We start from the raw sequence: 15,130 nt of genomic DNA on the forward strand, positions 1-15,130 counted from the left end.
CCAGGGATGGAGCCAACCCAATACTGGGGTGTACACTTACATCTTCTGCCCAACCGACTCCAAAGCCTAATTTTCATTTACTTTTTGGTATACCACTGTTTACAAGTTTAATTTTTCTTTTTACACGCCCTAATTGTTTTTATCTACCGAAGCAAATTTTTGCGCCTCCTTCTTATGAATTTTGGCTCCGCCCTGCCAATGACGTCACGTAGCTGATATTTGGCCAAATAAACTAGACACAAGAATGATTTAGTTTTCTGCTTTCAAATTTTTCTAAGTTAAAAATAAATAATGTAAATTTAGCGGACAAACACAAAAGCTAATGTTTTGGTAATTTGAAGCTAACCATGCGCTCGGCGGTGCATACCACGGGTTTCTTACTAGTACAAACAAAGCGTAAATTTCTAACTTACAATTGGAGCCAATTAGAGAACCCCCCAAAGTCGATCTGCCAAATTGGGTTTTTCAGATTCATTTTCAGATTTGATAATTTTCTTCATCTCCTTTTATCAAAATACTCTTTCTTAATATCTCTCTGATCTTTCTCACTCTTCTTCATCTTCCATTTGAATGCTGATTGATTTTAGTTACAATAAAAATTAAACCGAGCAGAATTTTGATTTTAGAAAATTCAAGATGTATATGGCATACGGATGGCCTCAAGTCATCCCTCTTGAACCTGGACTATGTCCTGTTTCACAGAAGATCGTTTACATCAAACTTATCAATCGTCTCTTACTTGTTGTTGCTCCTTCTCATTTAGAGCTCTGGAGCTGTTCCCAGGTATCGAGATCGGTTTCAGTTTCAGTTCATATTTATCATCATTTTTTGTTTTATTTTCTTCTATTTACTTTAACCATTTTGGTAATTGACACTCTGCATTTTCTGAATCAGCATAAGATCAGACTAGGAAAGTACAAGAGAGATTCGGAATCAGTACAACTTGAAGGAGAGTATGTAGAGGCTGTTTGGAGTCCGGATACCAAATTGATTGCACTAGTGGTAAGCTTTTATTTTTTTTATTTTTTTTTTCCTCTATTCTTTAGAAGCATTTTGTGTCACTCGAGTGGAATAATATGTAAACCGAAAATCAATTATAGAGACAATTATAGAGAGGTAGGCCTGTTACTTGAATAGTTTTTATAGATCATTCTCAAGTGTTGCCTTGCACTTTAAGGGTTAAACCTGTGGTTGATGACTAGAGATGTTTGTAAACTAAATGCATAAAGTAAGAAACAACCTTCTTGTTTGGAACTGAAATAAAATGTTGTATACCGAAAAGCTTTGTTGTGATCCCTTTTAAAATTTTCATATTATATTATGAGGTGACTTGACTGCGGTTTAATCTATCAAGCCTCTAACATGGAAATGCTATATATTTAACCATCAACCATCGGATATGTTAGTGCTATAATTATATGCTCACATAGCGCTTCTTTCACTTAGTTAAATGAAGTTCACATTTACTTTGTCATGACATACTTCTATTTACATTCTTAAGTATGATGCCCACTTACGTTTTCAATTTATTTTTGCAGACGTCTTCATTCTTCCTCCATATTTTTAAGGTTCAGTTTACTGAAAAGAGACTACAGGTTGGGGGGAAGCAACCTTCTGGGCTGTTTCTTGCAAATATTAATCTGGTTCTTAATGAGCAAGTTCCCTTTGCAGATAAGAATTTAGCAATGTAAGAGATGTTTCAAACTATTTTTATCTACATTTATTTATATAGTTTTGGGAACTATCGTTCTGGGTTATGCTTACCCATGTTCTTTCAGGAGCAATATTGTGTGTGACAACAAACATCTTCTTGTTGGACTTTCAGATGGATCCTTACAACTTATATCCTGGAAAGGGGAGGTGTGTGTGGATTTTGTTTGATGGAGTTTCATTTTTTTTAATTGATCAAAATAATTTGCTAGGGAATGTCAATTAGCACTGCGTAGATTCTCCACTTAGAAACTTTGGTATTATACTGTTCTACTTTTTTTTTTGTATAACCTAACTTACTTCTTTGGTACAGTTCTCTGGGATCTTTGAACTTGATTATCGCCCACGTGATAGTGATGATATCATTCAACCGTCCCAATTTTTAGAGAATGGGCGATCTTCAGAAGGGGTTAAAAGAGACATAGCAGCTACCCAGGTTTTCAGCAACCGTTCTGCTATTACGCAGCTGGATTTCTCTTTGCTACTGAGGCTTCTAGTTGTATTATATTCTGATGGACAACTTGCACTATGTTCAGTTAGTAAGAAAGGTTTGAAGCAAATTGAGTCTATTAAAACTGAAAGATGGTTGGATTCAGGAGATGCTGTGTGTGTTTCAGTAGCCTCAGACCAACAAATCCTTGCAGTTGGCAGCAAAAGAGGGCTTGTTGAGTTATATGACTTGGCAGAGTCTGCTTCTCTGCTTCGAACTGTGTCTTTGTATGACTGGGGGTAAGTGCAAATCACTGGTACATGCATCTTTTCTGATGTGCGAAATTTATTTCATGACTCAGCTTTGGCTTGTTGCTCGTTCTTCTGTCTTGTAATGGGGGTATAGTCTGTTATACGTTGATGTTATATATCGTAAGCAAAGCTATTCTCTGTTCAGTTCCTTTGTGGATGATATGTGGGAACTGTAGCATGACTGCTTAACATCGAATATATTGGTGTAATCTGCTGGTCTTTGCAACTAATTCCAATTGATAACCAGGAGTAATGAATTATATAAAAATGCTTAATATGCGAAGAAGTTATCCAGTTAACTCCATTCTATGTAAAAACGGGATAAAGTAGTTCAAATGTCTCTGAGATATGGTCTGTACCTAAAATAAGATCTGCAGTCATGTTGATTTAGGAATAATATCCTCATGTAATTATTATTGCATCTTTGTGTTGTACTTTTCTTCTTGTGAACCCTCTGTAAGCTTTTGTACATATATTTGATTGATAAGATCAAGTTTATTCAAAAAACTAGATTGCTTCTCGTTTTATCTCTATTCTTGAGTTTTGGAATTTCAACACCACACTAGTTTGAGGTCACTGTTCTGTTTGGATATATCACTGCTACTGCATTAGGGGATCATTTCAAGCATCAGCTGTCAATATGTTGGACATTGTTCTCCGATTCGTGCCTCCGAAGCCTATCATTGTTTTTGTTCATTTAAGTTATGAAAACTTCTAGTAGGAACTGTTGTCATAATCTTATGATTCCTGAATGCAGGTATTCCATGGAAGACACTGGTTCAGTCAGTTGTATAGAATGGGCACCTGATAATTCTGCTTTTGCAGTTGGCTGGAAGTTGAGAGGACTTACAGTTTGGTCCCTTTCTGGTTGCCGTTTGATGTGTACAATTCGACAAATTGGTTTATCCTCTGCCTCTTCGCCAATGGTGAAACCAAACCAAGATTTTAAATATGAACCTCTTATGAGTGGGACCTCAGTTATGCAGTGGGATGAATACGGTTACAGGCTTTATGCTATTGAGGAAGGGTCTATGGAGAGGATTCTTTCCTTTTCTTTTGGAAAATGTTGTCTCAATAGAGGGGTTTCGGGCACAACACATATTCGTCAAGTGATTTACAGCGAAGACAGGTTGCTTGTTGTGCAGTCTGAAGATACTGATGAACTCAAGATACTCCATCTTAGCCTTCCTGTATGTGTTAAAAGCTATAAACCTGTTACTTTGAATAACCTGCTTTCTGATGGCTGTAAATCAGAGGTACATTCCTGATGTAACTGTGGTTGCTGCCCAGGTATCTTATATCTCTCAAAATTGGCCGGTTCTACATGTGGCTGCTAGCAAGGATGGAATGTACTTAGCAGTTGCTGGTCAACATGGGCTTATACTATATGATATACGCTACAAAAAATGGCGTGTGTTTGGAGATATTACCCAAGAGCAAAAGATCCAGAGTAAAGGCTTGTTGTGGTTGGGTAAAATTGTTGTTATCTGCAACTATGTCAGCTCCTCTAACATGTGGGTGCTTTCTTTGGGTCGTAATGTTCCATACTTTTACCTGATTCAGAGTTCGTTTACTTTTAGTTCATCAATACAGTTTATTTGATGTTAGAAAGTTGTGGATGCCTTATTGGATTCGTGGACATAAATGTCAAATAGGTGCACTGTGTCCAAAGCATTATTTCTCATCATTTAGTTGGCTGGTTTATATGCTTTAAGGCCATGTAACATGGGCAGCCCTCAATGCGTCGTTTGCATTTTAAAGCATGAAAATTCTTTGTCTAGAATCTATACAACCTTCAACCTGTGCCATACGTAGCATCACCTGGTTTTTGTTGCCCAGGTTCCAAAATAATGAGTACTATTTCATTTGCTTACTGGTGGTACATAGTAATCTTGGAGAAGTAACTTTTTACTTGATGCCTTGTAGGTATGAGTTGTTGTTTTATCCAAGATATCATCTTGATCAGAGTTCTCTACTTTGTCGGAAAACATTGCTCGGCAAGCCAATTGTTATGGACGTGTTTGAAGATTACATACTCGTTACATATCGGCCATTTGATGTTCATATATTTTACGTGAAAATCATGGGGGAACTTTCACCATCTAATACTCCAATTTTACAGGTAGAAGAACCCTTTAAGCGACATTTCCTGAACAGTTTTTATCTTTTTTGAGTTTTCATTTGCATTGACAAGAAAACAGAAGAAAACAAAGCACTTCATGAGAATATCTACATTATAAGCATTTGTAAGTAATAAAATGACATACAGCTTTCTACAGTACGAGAGCTATCGATCATGACTGCAAAGAACCATCCTGCAGCTATGCGTTTCATTCCTGAGCAGCATTCAAGTGAACATTCGTCTAAACAAAACTTTTCATCCTTATCTGATTCTTTAGTCAGACAACCCTCTAGGTATGTTCTTCACATGATAACTGAATTTCTGTTTGGAAACTGACGTAGAGGAGGTGGCTGAACGATATATCTCAACTTTTCAGATGTTTAATTCTGCGAACAAATGGGGAGCTTTCGTTGCTTGATTTGGATGAAGGGCGTGAGAGAGAGCTGACAGATTCAGTAGAACTGTTTTGGGTTACTTGTGGGCAATCTGAAGAGAAAGCAAATCTGATTGAGGAAGTGTCATGGTTGGATTATGGCCATCGCGGGATGCAGGTAATGCACATCTAAACTTTTTTTTTGAAAATCTTTATCTAGGACTGAGTGTAGTCTTTCTACATTGTATATTTACTCATGTTTGCTAGGCTAATGTTGATCCTTCGTGGAAGCTTATTATTACAGGTTTGGTATCCGTCTCCTGGTGTCGATCCGTTTAAGCAGGAAGATTTCTTGCAGGTATTGCTTACACCCCCATTTAAGTACATGGATATGAGTATGTTGACCTGGTTACTCCGTAAAAATTATAATAAATTCTTCTCAAAACAACACTCTTTGTATCTCACCTCTGTAGAATCGTAAACCTTTTTCTGACATCATATGCATATGCAAAAGAACTTGTCAATCTCACCTCTGTAGAATCGTAAACCTTTTTCTGACATCATGTGTATATGCAAAAGAACTTGTCAAAAATGACAAAAGAGTATGGTTATCATAGAAATACTGTAGAGAAACTTCTTCAGGTAGTGGTATTACTTGACATTATTAATTTTGTTATGTCGATCTAAATTTCAAATTTTATGCCATCTGTGTAAATAACTTGTCAAATTAGAAGCTGTGATGTTTGGATATCTAGACAATGTACTATTATACATCGTATTCCAATAGACCTGGGATACCGTTGTTGGCTATTTGTACATATGCATAGTTTGGTGGTTTGATATGCTTCTAAGATGTTTCTACCAAAATGCCAGAGACCTTGAAGCAATTCAAAAAGAATTTGAACTACGATTTATGTCCCTGGAGCTGCATTGAAATTTGATCACATGTTCAGTTTTCGTTCTAGATTCATCTAGATGATGCAAGGACTTCTGTTTATCATCTTAAAATTCTAATTTATTTATTATCTTGAAATTCTAGCAAATCTTTTAAAAGTTAAATTTGATAACGGAATGGGTATTGTGCTAATTTGGAATCTTCGCTAACCAATTTACATTGTAATACTTGCTGTCTTTGCGTCAGTTGGATCCAGAATTGGAATTTGATCGTGAGGTTTATCCTCTGGGCCTTCTTCCAAATGCTGGGGTTGTTGTGGGTGTTTCCCAAAGAATGTCATTTTCAGCGTGCACAGAGTTTCCTTGTTTCGAGCCTACCCCCCAGGCTCAAACTATATTGCATTGCTTACTGCGCCACCTTCTTCAGGTACCTAGGTCAATTGTTGCTTTTCTGGTATTTAGAGGTCTTAGCTTTGTAGCATATTCCTAATTACAGTGTTAAATTACCACAAGCTGTGAATTTTATCATCTCATAAGGTTTATGTTTGGGGCATCAAAATGCTACTGAACTTGAAATAGATGAGCCAAGGATCAGTGCCCTTATCGTGTACAACCTAGTAATAGTACTTGTTGCCACATCTTGTATATGTTCTTATATTTTGTTTCTATGTTTTTTATCCAACAGAGGAAGAAAAGTGAGGAAGCTTTACGGTTAGCTCGTTTATCTGCAGAAAAGCCTCACTTTTCACACTGCTTGGAGTGGCTCCTTTTTACTGTTTTTGATGCTGAAATATCCAGGTATTCCTTGTATGAATGTTTTTTTGTTTTTTTTTGACAAAGAGAAAAAATATATATATATATATATATATTAAGTTGAGGATACATCATTAGCTAGTTTTACAGAGAGAGCTGCTGATGGAACAAACCACCATTCTCCAGGATTATAACTTCTAAGGACAGATTTAGCCAAACAATCTGCCGCCTTATTACATACTCTAGGGACATACACACAGGACCAGCTGTTATGACTATTACACATCTTAACACACTTATTTAACAGAGGAGAAGATTGCCAGTAGGGAAGCAAACCTTCATTTACAGATAAAACTACATTCTTACAGTCAGACTCAAAGATGACTTTGTTCCAGTTGTTTTGTATTGCCCAGTGCATAGCTTCTAGTAAGGCCCAACTTTCAGCCTGATGAACATGATTCACTCTTCTAAGAACTCCTTTTCCTGCAACATAAGAGCCTGTAGAGTTTCTTGTTAACATAGCAATTCCAGCCACCTGAAAAGGCTTATGAAAAGAAGCATCCACATTGATTTTTAAAGAGTCTGGTGGAGGAGGATTCCAATGATATACATGCTCTACATGATGTCTAGTATGTGATGCATGAGTACTGTTGACAATATCAGCGAGATACTTAAAAAGAGGCAGTAAAGCAGAGTTAGGGTTAACAGTTTCTTGCTGAAATTGAACTTTACACCTGTATTTCCATATATGCCAAATAGTTGCAATCATTCCATGTAAAGAAGGAGTGTCTGAAGTAAAGTTGATGATCGAATCTGTTGGCCACGAAGCAATCCATTCCTGAAGAGTAGAAAACTGTTGAACATAATTAAAATGTTGAGGTAGACAATCTTTCCATATTGCATTAGCAAATGGACAGGAAAAGGAAAGGTGATTGATATCTTCTATTTGCTGAGTATTACACAGGACACACATATTATCATCTGCAGTTGTTATGTGCAAATTCGCTTTCACAGGAAGTGCATTATGTATAACCTTCCACATAAAGATCTGTAATTTGTAAGGAATTCTCATTTTCCAGAATTTCAACCAAAAAGTAGTGCTTAAAGTAGTTGGTGTTGATGGAGAGTTAATATCACATAAATGATGGTAAGTTGAAGCAGTAGAGAATTGGCCAGATGAAGTAAGAGGCCAAATTAGTTTATCTTGAGATTGCAGATTCAAAGGAATAGTTAAGATAGAGTGCACCTGATTTGGAGAGAACAGCTGATAAAGAAGATCAACATTCCAGTGGGAAGTATGTGAGTCAATTAGTTGAGAGACCCATTGAGTATCAGATGTATTGAGTGCATCCCAAGAACACAGAGCTGAGGTTTCACTTGGAATCCAATTATGCTTCCATATGTTTATTGTTGTGCCATCACCAACTTGCCATTTACTGAATTTGTGAACAATCTGAATACCATGCACAACACTTTGCCAAATCCAGCTGGAGTTGTTAGTATTAGGAGGAGGTTCATATTTAAGATCATGATAAGGAAAGTATTTAGACTTTAATAACTTCACATATGAATCATCTGAATTATGAATAATATGCCATGCTAGTTTGGCTAACATAGCAGAGTTATAATGATGAAGTTGTTTTAAGCCTAAACCTCCTAATCTCTTCGGCATGTTCATCTTTGACCAAGAAATAAAGTGTCTATTCCTATGAGTGAATGAACTGTTCCACCAATAATTCCTCTGGATTTGATCCATACTATGTATGATAGTGTCAAGTAACTTCAGAACTTGCATATGATACATGCCCATTGTACTAAGAACAGAATTTAGTTGAGTTGTCTTACCAGCCTGATTGATAATCTTACTGCTCCAACCTTGAAGTCTTGCAGACATGTGCTCCACAATAGGCCGACAATTTTCAGTTCTTGATCGATGCAGGAGTAAAGGTATACCTAGATACTTTTCGCCAAGACCCATAATCTTCATATGCAAAATGTTAGTAAAATGCTGCCGAAGAGAAGGGGAAACATTTTTGCTAAAGAAGATAGCGGATTTTTGGAGATTCACTACCTGACCAGAAGCCTTAGAAAATTGATCCAAAATATGCTGCAAATTTCTAAGATAAGACGAAGAAGCTTCAAGAAATAATAAACAGTCGTCTGCAAAGAAAAGATGGCTCACCTCCATGCTATTTTTTGCTACTTTGATTCCTTTTAAATTTCCTTGTAAAATTTGAGATTGAATAATTCTTGAAAAGGCTTCCATAATGATAAGAAATAAGTAGGGTGATAGTGGATCACCTTGACGAATTCCACGTGAAGGATTGAAGGAAGCAGATGGTCTCCCATTGACAAGAAGTGAAATGCTTGTTGTGGTAATACATCGTCGAATTAGCTGAATCCAGTCTTGATGAAATCCTAGCTGTAGAAGAATATCAAAAAGGAAAGGCCATTCGAGTCTATCGAAGGCTTTAGACATGTCTAACTTGAGACCGATAAAAGAAACTTTGCCTTTTCTTTTTTTCTTCATAGAATGAAGTATGAATGTTTGGCATCATGAAAGTCGTTCGCGGAACTTTTTGGAGTACTCGCAAATTGTTATGTGAAGGTGCTAATTTAAAGCAAGATGGGGAAAATGTTCTAAGACGAGGGATGCGAAGCTGGCTTCTAGTTTGTCCAATTGCCTGTAATAATTAAACCAAGTTGCCCATATCCATATGTAAAAACACTGCCATGAATAAGCATATGTGGATTTAATTTGCAGAGAGCTGAAGCTGCATATCGCTTACTAGGTCAACAACTGAACGTATCACTTGCTGATTGCCCTGTTATTATGATTGAGCTACCTGAGCTCAAACGACATAGAGTTCTAAATTAAAACCTGTCCTTTGATGTCTCCTATATAAATGAACTTTACAGTTCACCTTATTGCAGTATCTTTCAAGTTCTAGAGGTTCTGTTGTTTTTTGCTTGAGACTTGCTAAATGTTCTTTTCTATGTCAACTTCAGTTCTCAATATTTTTATGATGGTACTTCGTCACAGGCAAAGTTCAAGCAAAAACCAGGCAATTCCCAAAAGTACTACCGCCTTCTCTCTTCTGGAGAAGACCTGTGATTTGATCCGAAATTTTCCTGAATATCATGATGTAGTTGTAAGTGTTGCCAGAAAAACTGATGGGCGACACTGGGCAGATTTGTTTGCTGCCGCTGGAAGATCAACAGAGTATGTTCTTTTCTATTCTGAACTACTTCTCGTCCTGCTTTTCTTGTTGTTTATAATCATCATTATGGCTGTCTTGTTATAACTGCAGGTTGTTCGAGGAGTGCTTTCAGCGGAGATGGTATAGGACTGCAGCATGCTATATACTGGTAAGTCTTACAGATACTTTTGCCCCATCTGAAATCTTGCCAAGTATAGACCCATGGAGCTCTAGTGATGCTCCTGTGTTTTATCTTTGACCGGAAAGCGCCTTCACGTTCTTACTTCTTAATCTCCGATTCTCCTTCATGCATGAAAACTGCATTTTAGTGGCCTTTTCATGTACCCTCTTTTTTTGGTTCTCTTGTTGTCTCTGTATGATGAAAACAAGAACATCTTAAATTGTTTTTCATTTAATTTCGTGATGAATGGAACAGGTGATTGCTAAGCTTGAAGGTCCTGCAGTCAGTCAGTACTGTGCCCTGCGCTTACTACAGGTAAAGCAATTTGTTTCATAGGTCATAATGCCTGTTTTCCTTATCCTATTTTTCTAGGTAGTTTCATTACTTACAGTGTAATGATGAAGGAATTCAATTTCGGTGCAGGCTACACTTGATGAATCTTTATATGAACTTGCGGGAGAGCTGGTATAATGTGCCATCATTTCCTATTGGTCACATATGTTCTGTTTGAGTTACTCAAATAGAGATGTTTATATTTTGTTCTCAGGTGAGGTTCTTGCTGAGATCTGGAAGGGAATATGAGAATCAGAATATGGATTCCGACAAATTATCTCCAAGATTCTTGGGCTATTTTCTATTCCGGTCTAGTTACAAGAGGCAATCTTTTGATTCTAAAAGGTATTGGACTTTTTCCTCAAAAGAAAGTCATTCCAATGGTCAAATGATGTGAATTTGTTTCTACCTGCAAAAGGATGTGCTGAGTTACATAAATAGTAATGTAAACTCTTAAAAGCTGACCTAATATATACCGAACATAATGCCACTGATGCAACTCTAGTATGCCCTCGGTAAATGCATAATTGCGTAGGTAGTATATTGAAAACACATCACGCCAAAGCTTGAGTTTGCATATAATAACAAGAAAATCAGCCAAAACCGTAGGGCCGTGACTTGAAATGGTCCAGAGTCTAGTCTTTTCTTTTTTTTTTTATCTGTTTTTTTTTTTACTTCACATCAGCTTTTTATTGAGTTTCTCACCCTTTATTTGTTTTTTTGTTCCTGTACCTCTTCGTTTCTGATCTTCCTTGTCGTCTGCCAACTCTTCTCACCAATTTCAACAAATGTTTTTACTTCTGCTTTTTCCAGTTAATTTTTGAATTTGGAAAGTACACCATTAATGTAAAATGTACTCAGTGGCATGTAGAGTCTTAGGAACGCTGTAGGTAGTTACAAAATTGGAAGACAAATGTACTACCTCCGTCCCACTATTAGTTGACCTACTTTATAGCTAAATTTAGTTATAAAGTAGGTCAATTAATAGTGGGTCGGAGGGAGTAGTATTTAGTCTTTTTCCCAAATTGTTGTCAGAAGTTGTCTTATTTTCTTTTTTGCTACTCTATCCTTTTGAGCTCTTAAAGTAGATAATTTTTTCTTTATTGCAGCAGTACCTCAGTCAAAGAACAGAGTGCACATGTCGCTTCTGTTAAGAGCATACTGGAAAACCATGCTAGCTACTTGATGTCGGGAAAAGAGCTTTCTAAACTTGTTGCATTCGTAAAGGGTACACAATTTGATCTGGTGGTGAGCATCTCCCAATTTTTATAGGAATACCTGAACTCTTCTTTTGCCTCCTTTGTTCAGCCATAGAAACTCAGAAATATCTTAATTTCTTCCAACTTATTTAGGAGTATCTTCAACGGGAAAGAAGTGGGTCTGTTCGCCTAGAAAATTTTGCTTCAGGACTTGAACTAATTGGTGAAAAGGTTCGACTACCATGTTATTATTTAGTTATTTATCTGTATTTGTTTGGTGCAACATGTTGGACGTAAATTCTATATTTGATTTGACTGTATGATATATGATTCGAATGCTATTTGTCAAATCTTGCATCAGCATTATCTTATCTCTCCTAGTGTTTGCAGCTGCAAATGGGTACCCTGCAGAGCCGCTTGGACGCTGAATTTCTGTTGGCGCATATGTGCTCTGTCAAGTTTAAAGAGTGGATAGTCGTCTTGGCTACTCTTTTAAGGCGTTCGGAGGTATGAGTGGCTTCTGCTGTCCATCGTGTTATGCTGCATAACATGATACAACCTTTCAAGTTGTAATTCTAATGCATTTAGCATTTACTTTGATTTCTTCACGAGATATGTCAGCATGTCCATGTTAGCTATTCTACCTATGGGAAATGCATGATAGCACGCTTTGGGTGTTTTTACACATCGATGATTGACGTGAAATCTATAACCTTCCACCAAACCACCGGCTGGATGAGGTGTCAACAATGCATCAATGGTTGAAATTAACGCCTAGTAATCATTGAGCATTAGAGGTTCCATGGTGTTGCATTAGTGCATTGCATGGGTTACACCTAGTCTCAAGGAATTCACAACATCAAAATAATCTTTTAATGGTAGTTCATTAATGAAAGCATTACTTATTTGAACTAGAAGCTTCATTTCCAACTAGATATTTACATTGCTTCAGTAAATGAGGTATTCAACCGAAAAAATAGGGTTATATCCTACCATATGGCATTTCATTTGGAACTCTACTAAACCTGGCAATAGCTTCTGCTACTCTATACTGAATATTATCTATCAGTGAGGACACCAAAATAATAATAATGAGTTCTGTATGTCTCATGTCCATTCTGAATGAGGAATATTTTAAGCATGTTTTCATCCTGTGCAGGTTCTTTTTGACCTTTTTCGACATGATATGAGGTTATGGAAAGCATATAGCATCACTCTTCAGGTATATTTTGTTTAGTAAAATTCCCATTTGGATTTCATAGTTACTACCTGTCATTTCCTACCAACCAGTAGAGGATATCTTCTTAAATGTTGTTTGTGTTTTCAGTCACAACCTGCATTTGCTGAATATTATGATTTGCTAAGAGTTTTGGAGGAGCAACTTTCATCCATCCCAAATTTGGAGGACATGTAAGTGAACTTTCTGAGACATCAGTTGCCAGTCAATCCCAGGTAATATGAGTGATACAGTTTGTTAATACAAACAAATAGGGGAAGAAGTTATCACTGTCCCAAATCTCGAGTGGTTTGCTGATAACAGTCGCATCCTTTTTCTTCCTAAAGTAGATTAGAAATCCTTGTCAGCCATGTAAATAACAATACACAAATGAATTCAAGAAAATTTATGTATTCTAGAGAAGGGAGTTCCATCACTTGCCATATTACAGCTCTGCATAAGTTAAAGGTTTATCCAAATGGATGAGATGTTGCAGGCGAGTTGTTTCTGGCAAATACAAATGGGGTTAGTTTGTCAGAAGTCCGTATCATATCGTGATCATGCATCATGCTGAATTCACCATTTTCTTTGGTTTTTTTTAATTTTATGTAGTACATCTATTATAAGTTAGTCTTTTTTGATACTGAATAAAGAGTAGCCATTTTACTAAACCAATAAAAATACTCATTGGTTTATATGTACATGAAATTCCATTGTTGGATATCCAACTGGGTTAGTTGCCAAAATTTTGTAACGCACGACGCTCATCTGATTAGTGCACTGAATGCAAGTTAGAAAATTTGGATTATGCTCTATCATGAGTGAATTCTTCGCTCCTTCCACTAGTCGATCAATAGAAAGAGAAAATAGAGTGAATGATGTAACAATGGCAAGGAGAACAATTTGTAATAATAATGGCACAAAGCAGAATTCGTAAATCAGCACAAGGTAGACTGAGATTTAGTCGGTCCTGCAAAATTTGCAACTGTTTGGTAAGTCTAAAACTTGTAGCAAAAAATAGGCTCATTTACTTGGGATGTTGTCATATCTAGAATTACTGCAACTCCCGCAAAAGAAGGCATTCTAGAAAGCTGTGGAAATTCTGTTCAATTTCTGCAAGTTTTCTAGTAGCAAAACCCATAAATGATGCAATTGAGACAGTTGGATTGGAGTCATGGACTCCACATGCTGACGACTACTCTGTTGATTGACGTTTAATTGTTGGATTTGAGGTTTTGCTTGGTACTCCAAAGTCCAAACTACTACAAGATTCGAATAAAGTGGGTTTTGAATCTTTTGATACATGTTGTCGAGCACTTCCTCTGTGCAGTAGTCAACTGGTCTTTTCTGGACGGTCGTTGTCAAAAGCACGCACTCGCTAGACCACCCATGGCCCATAAAAATAGCCCCTTTTAGGAGTGAGCAACGGACGGAATCATGTGGATTTGGTGTTATCCGCATCGAGTCTATCAAATGGCAGATGTTACACGGGGAAATTAGGCTCAGACCCCACTCATGGATAATCCATGATACGAGACTTCTAGTTAAAAGAAGTTTAAATTTAGGCCCCTAGTTGTCAAAAGACATCCATACCCTTTTATATATTGTCAAGCCCCAAATTAAATAAAATTTAAATTTAAGCCCAAAATATTAAAATATAATAATATGATGTCACAACCATCTTTACCGACGGCCGCCACCACCACCACCTCCGACGACCGCCGCCACCAACCACCACCACCTCCGACGACCGCCGCCACCAACCACCACCTCCGACCGTCGCCAGGGACCACCAGCAGCAGCAGAAACCACCACCGCCGAGATCCACCGCCACCGCCGGAATCCAACAACAATATATGGATGTATAATCAGAAGTTACACATGCACATGACATGTGTAACCAGAAGTTACACATCCATATACACATGGGTGTGTCATGAAAGTGTAATCAGAAATTACACATGCACATGACATGTGTATCGGGAAGTTACACATCCATATGGCATGTGTAATGAGAAGTTACACATCAAAGAAATAGACAAAAAAACGCATACATAAATTACATGTATTACTTTAATAATCATTTATAATAATTTCTTAGCATGAAGTTACAACAATTTCTTTGTTTATAAATTATAATAATCGAGTATTATTAAATACGATATGCAAGTTAAAACACTAGAAATAAGCGACATCATATAATACAAATGTTCCCCTCCCTTCTCGTCTTTCTTATCTTCCCCGATTCTAAATGCTTGTATATCTGCAACAAATAAAGTTATTGAACAATTAACAAAGATCACAAAAATCACCAAAAAAACACTTGATAACTTATCAAAAGCGTGTGTAAATATAAATTACACATGCATCTGTCTAATGTAATTCGAAGTTACACGTGCATCTGTCTA

The 15,130-nt window shown here is 36.9% G+C and overlaps 1 protein-coding gene across 2 annotated transcripts; it reads left to right on the forward strand.

The window, feature by feature from the left end:
• The first annotated feature begins 335 nt into the window (after positions 1-335).
• On the forward strand, positions 336-13,489 carry LOC113299068 (RAB6A-GEF complex partner protein 1-like). Of its 2 annotated transcripts, none has more exons than XM_026547995.1 (23): positions 336-783; positions 895-1,002; positions 1,539-1,687; positions 1,779-1,860; positions 2,024-2,439; positions 3,209-3,641; positions 3,742-3,965; positions 4,378-4,573; positions 4,721-4,866; positions 4,950-5,124; positions 5,251-5,304; positions 6,088-6,267; positions 6,526-6,638; positions 9,637-9,816; positions 9,905-9,962; positions 10,230-10,289; positions 10,398-10,439; positions 10,522-10,652; positions 11,420-11,555; positions 11,660-11,737; positions 11,897-12,013; positions 12,666-12,728; positions 12,834-13,489. In XM_026547995.1, exons 1-23 carry the CDS (start codon positions 637-639, stop codon positions 12,918-12,920), a joined length of 3,375 nt encoding a protein of 1,124 aa, XP_026403780.1. In that variant the 5' UTR covers positions 336-636; the 3' UTR covers positions 12,921-13,489. The 2 variants fall into 2 exon arrangements, with proteins under 2 accessions (XP_026403780.1, XP_026403779.1); XM_026547994.1 differs by having other exon boundaries at positions 337-783; positions 11,417-11,555.
• The last annotated feature ends 1,641 nt before the right edge of the window (positions 13,490-15,130 follow it).

Source organism: Papaver somniferum, chromosome 7, assembly GCF_003573695.1.
Source record: "Papaver somniferum cultivar HN1 chromosome 7, ASM357369v1, whole genome shotgun sequence".
NCBI lineage: Eukaryota > Viridiplantae > Streptophyta > Magnoliopsida > Ranunculales > Papaveraceae > Papaver > Papaver somniferum.